General features: G+C 41.3%; 1 protein-coding gene across 1 annotated transcript; it reads left to right on the top strand.

Moving 5' to 3' along the window:
* On the top strand, nt 2072–3921 carry LOC109133472 (ATP synthase subunit a-1). Its single transcript, XM_019246664.1, has 2 exons — nt 2072–2770; nt 3478–3921. Exons 1-2 carry the CDS (start codon nt 2488–2490, stop codon nt 3876–3878), a joined length of 684 nt encoding a protein of 227 aa, XP_019102209.1. The 5' UTR covers nt 2072–2487; the 3' UTR covers nt 3879–3921.

Here is a 4683-nt window from a genome sequence, read left to right as displayed (position 1 = left end):
ATTAAGATATAGCAGTCAACCATCAAGAAATCATCAACTATTTCACCGGGGATGAGCTCTATGGCTATTCTATTAAGTAAGGATCAACTTAGTCCTTAGGCTTAAGCTAGAACTGCTCCTTCAATCACATCGGATTCTAGTAAAGAGATGGGCCTTCTCGTCTGATCTCTGCATCAACAGGAATGCAGGAAAAGCTTCTTCTCGCCCTAGAGTCCCTAGCAGCCTTAAGCCTGCTACGCCCCTTTAGTTGAAATGGTTGCTATATAGGTCAATTGAATCTTAGCCAGTTTCTTCTTACTCCTTTTGTTCTCATTCCCGGCCAACCGTGCCATGAAGAGTCGAGCAAGAGTAATCGCAGCTTTATCTCTGCCTTTGCAGCTCCCATTCCTGCCTTATAAAAGCTTCAATCTACAAAAGTAGAACTACTGATGACAGGTCTGGCCTACAACTGACTTGCTTTCAGACTTACTGGCTGAAGAGCAAAGAGATATCTATTTTACAGTAAATTCCTCTTAGAATAGTATCCCGCTCTTTATAGGTTTTGCTACCTTGAGACCAACGAGTGTATTACCTGGAGCGAGTAATAGAGAGGACAGAAGATATAGACTTTTTCTTTCCTTTCTGGCTTGACCATGAGGCAATGACTATTCAAATCTTACAGGAAGCAACCAATGTACCCCGCCTTCTAGCTCTTAGACTTTTAGAAGGGGGTTCCTCCGGCGCCTTGATCCGTTAGTTTACTTTTCATTTTCAGTCTTGTAAGTTAGTTATGTCTTTCAAGGGATATCACCATCCCCCGCACCTCTTATTGGTGGAAGCGCGGGGCGTTGCAACCATCATCCTTGGACCCGGAATATAGAGTTCTTCCCTGGTACCTGGAGGATGGAGAAGAGAAGGCATTGTCTTTCCTTGATGGAAAACTCTATGGTATAGCTATCATTAACGGAGGAAATTCTCCTTTCGCACCTTGATCTTTCTAGGGCTATTTTCACTAAGCCGAATCTGTGGACTGAGTGGCTAACTATTCTAGGAGTGGGGCTCTTCTTTGTATCGAGAAAATCTTTTGTTAACAGTTCAAACTCCCTGGCACCATCCCCTGAATAAAGGGCTGGGGGAGGTTTGACACCCTCCCAGATCACTTGAGCACAAAGCTTTAAAAGGAGCAATAGTGGTCCTGCTAACGAGGTACTATGCCCGGTTGGTGGACTTTCCTTACCAAAGTGGCAACACAAAGGTTTGTTCAGAAAGCTGATAAGGGTATAACAACCTTACGGATTAGGCAATACCTAATCTTACTGTTCTTCGTCAGAGCCGGGCACCGTCCATCACGTGGCGTTTGTCCATGGGTCAAGGAGAGTAGAACCGGCAGGGTCCTTCTTAGTGTTTTGGGGTACATACCAAAAGGTTTGTCATTTTATACCGATTGATTGGCGTAGTGTTTTTGAAGACACTCGGTCACTCTGGCGTTTCCTCATTCGGATCGCCTTAGTGGCTATTGGGCTCGTTAGTAAAGAATCAGCGATTGTTTGTCACGTCTTAGCAGGCAAAGTACTTAGAATGTACAAGACATCGCGGGACCCTTGTTTGCGTATTATTGTAAGTCTGCCTTTACTTAGTATTTATTTCCGACCCGATTCCATCGCTAAGTCGAATAGAAAGCAAAGACCTTGAAGAAAAGATCTTTCACCTGGATTCCATCTATCCAAAACCCCGCAAACGCTTGGAGTTGGATCCACAACAAAACTCAACCGTGGTCGTCCAACACGATAAATTTTGAACTTACACCGAATTGCGAATCCCATGCAATTGAGATTTTCTAGTTGAATTCATTCACAAAACCCCGGGAATTTNACACCTTGATCTTTCTAGGGCTATTTTCACTAAGTCGAATCTGTGGACTGAGTGGCTAACTATTCTAGGAGTGGGGCTCTTCTTTGTATCGAGAAAATCTTTTGTTAACAGTTCAAACTCCCTGGCACCATCCCCTGAATANTCGGGAGGTAAAGATGTATTTATAACCTTGTTTGATTCTGACCACATGCATTAGGCATCTGTTCAGCTATTACTCACGTTAGCAGAGGGAAAACATTTCTCGAGTTATGTGTACTGATGCTATCTTTATTTTGTGTTCAGTGTACCGGGAAAGATATCCAACGGGCTAGGTTCATGATTGAATATTCTGCTGGCGTCTCTACCTAATGACGAGGTGAGGAGAGGAGAAGTTGAGAAGCAAGTGATTTGAGGAGGACCGAGAATAAGATCAAGTCGAAATATCCAAATTCTTGAAATATAAAATTTCGTATGAAATATAAATAAATATCGTTAAGAGAATATATCTCTATGTCCCCCCCTTTTTCGTTTTTTCTCCCATGCTTTTGTTGGTCAACAACCAACCACAACTTTCTATAGTTCTTCACTACTCCTAGAGGCTTGACGGAGTGAAGCTATCTGGAGGGAATCATTTTGTTGAAATCAATTAATCTAATCATGCGACGAATCTTTTTATTTGATGAAAATAGTCTTAATTCAAGTTCTAGTGGTACATCTTCTAGAACTGCGGGTCAATTCACTAACTTTTCGAGTGGTCAAGCGTCCGGTACTCAGGATGCTTTTGCTGGTATTTTTGAAGATCATCCGGGTCTTAATCCTAACGCTGAGCGTGTAGTAGAGCTGCAATGTGTGATACGCGAGAAGTTTGAGGCATTGACGCAAGATCCTGAAAAGGCCTTGATTATGGCCGAGTCTTCCCACGGAGAAAGCGACAATATCCCTTTTATGGNAGCAGAGGGAAAACATTTCTCGAGTTATGTGTACTGATGCTATCTTTATTTTGTGTTCAGTGTACCGGGAAAGATATCCAACGGGCTAGGTTCATGATTGAATATTCTGCTGGCGTCTCTACCTAATGACGAGGTGAGGAGAGGAGAAGTTGAGAAGCAAGTGATTTGAGGAGGACCGAGAATAAGATCAAGTCGAAATATCCAAATTCTTGAAATATAAAATTTCGTATGAAATATAAATAAATATCGTTAAGAGAAGATATCTTTATGTCCCCCCCTTTTTCGTTTTTTCTCCCATGCTTTTGTTGGTCAACAACCAACCACAACTTTCTATAGTTCTTCACTACTCCTAGAGGCTTGACGGAGTGAAGCTATCTGGAGGGAATCATTTTGTTGAAATCAATTAATCAAATCATGCAACGAATCTTTTTATTTGATGAAAATAGTCTTAATTCAAGTTCCAGTAATACATCTTCTAGAACTGCGGGTCAATTCACTAACTTTTTGAGTGTTCAAGCGTCCGGTACTCGGGATGCTTTTGCTGGTATTTTTGAAGATCATCCAGGTCTTAATCCTAACGTTGAGCATGTAGTAGAGCTGCAATGTCTGATACGCGAGAAGTTTGAGGCATTGACGCAAGATCCTGAAAAGGCCTTGATTATGGCCGGGTCTTCCCACGGAGAAAGCGACAATATCCCTTTTATGGAGTCCATTGTAAATGATTTGACCCAAAACGGAGTATCTGGGGAAGCCTTTCAAAAAGCTCTGAATCTAGTGGGACAGTCGGCGGCCTCCCCACTTGACCAATTTGAGATTGTCCCATTGGTTCCTATGAATATCGGAAACTTCTATTTCTCATTCACAAATCCATCTTTGTTCATGCTGCTAACTCTGAGTTTATTCCTACTTCTGATTCATTTTGTTACTAAAATGGGAGGAGGAAACTTAGTCCCAAATGCTTGGCAATCCTTGGTAGAGCTTCTTTATGATTTCGTGCTGAACCTGATAAAGGAGCAAATAGGTGGTCTTTCCGGGAATATCAAAACAAATGTTTTTCCCTTGCATCTTGGTCACTTTTCTTTTTTTGTTATTTTGTAATCTTCAGGGTATGATACCTTATAGCTTCACAGTGACAAGTCATTTTCTCATTACTTTGGCTCTCTCATTTTCTATTTTTATGATTTTGAGCTTCATTTTTTCAGCTTTTTATTACCCGCAGGAGTCCCACTGCCGTTAGCACCTTTTTTAGTACTCCTTGAGCTAATTTCTTATTGTTTTCGCACATTAAGCTTAGGAATACGTTTATTTGCTAATATGATGGCCGATCATAGTTTAGTAAAGATTTTAAGTGGGTTCGCTTGGACTATGCTATGTATGAATGAGATTTTCTATTTTATAGGGGCTCTTGGTCCTTTATTTATAGTTCTTGCATTAACCGGTATGGAATTAGGTGTAGCTATATTACAAGCTTATGTTTTTACGATCATAATCTGTATTTACTTGAATGATGCTATAACTCTCCATTAAAGTTATTTTTTCTTTTAAAAAGATTTACAATTGGAGAAAAGCGAGGGATGGATGTCTGAGCAGTTGAAAGAGTCGGTCTTGAAAACCGAACTATTTCTAGGAATATCGGGGGTTCGAATCCCTCTCCATCCGCGAAGTCCTAGGTTCTCTCTTGTCGCCTGATAAGAACGAATCGGATCGAGACTCGATTGATATGATAAATGGAATGGGTACCTTGTGTTATGATTTTGTTAGGACTTTGTCTCCCTTCCATTGGCCCTCCTTGGAGAGTTAACAAACATCCTTAGCCTGCAAACAAACTCCCAATCGACAAGCAAGAAATGAACGGAAAACTAGACTTTCAGCACCTGTACGAAACGAAGGAGCGAAGCCTGCT

Source organism: Camelina sativa, chromosome 6 (genome assembly GCF_000633955.1).
Source record: "Camelina sativa cultivar DH55 chromosome 6, Cs, whole genome shotgun sequence".
NCBI lineage: Eukaryota > Viridiplantae > Streptophyta > Magnoliopsida > Brassicales > Brassicaceae > Camelina > Camelina sativa.
The sequence above is the reverse complement of the archived record's forward strand: the minus strand, read 5'-3'. Positions and strand labels throughout refer to the sequence as shown.

Excerpts from the sequence above, each read along its gene's own strand:
- LOC109133472 (XM_019246664.1), top strand. The coding sequence starts at position 2,488 with ATGCGACGAATCTTTTTATTTGATGAAAATAGTCTTAATTCAAGTTCT.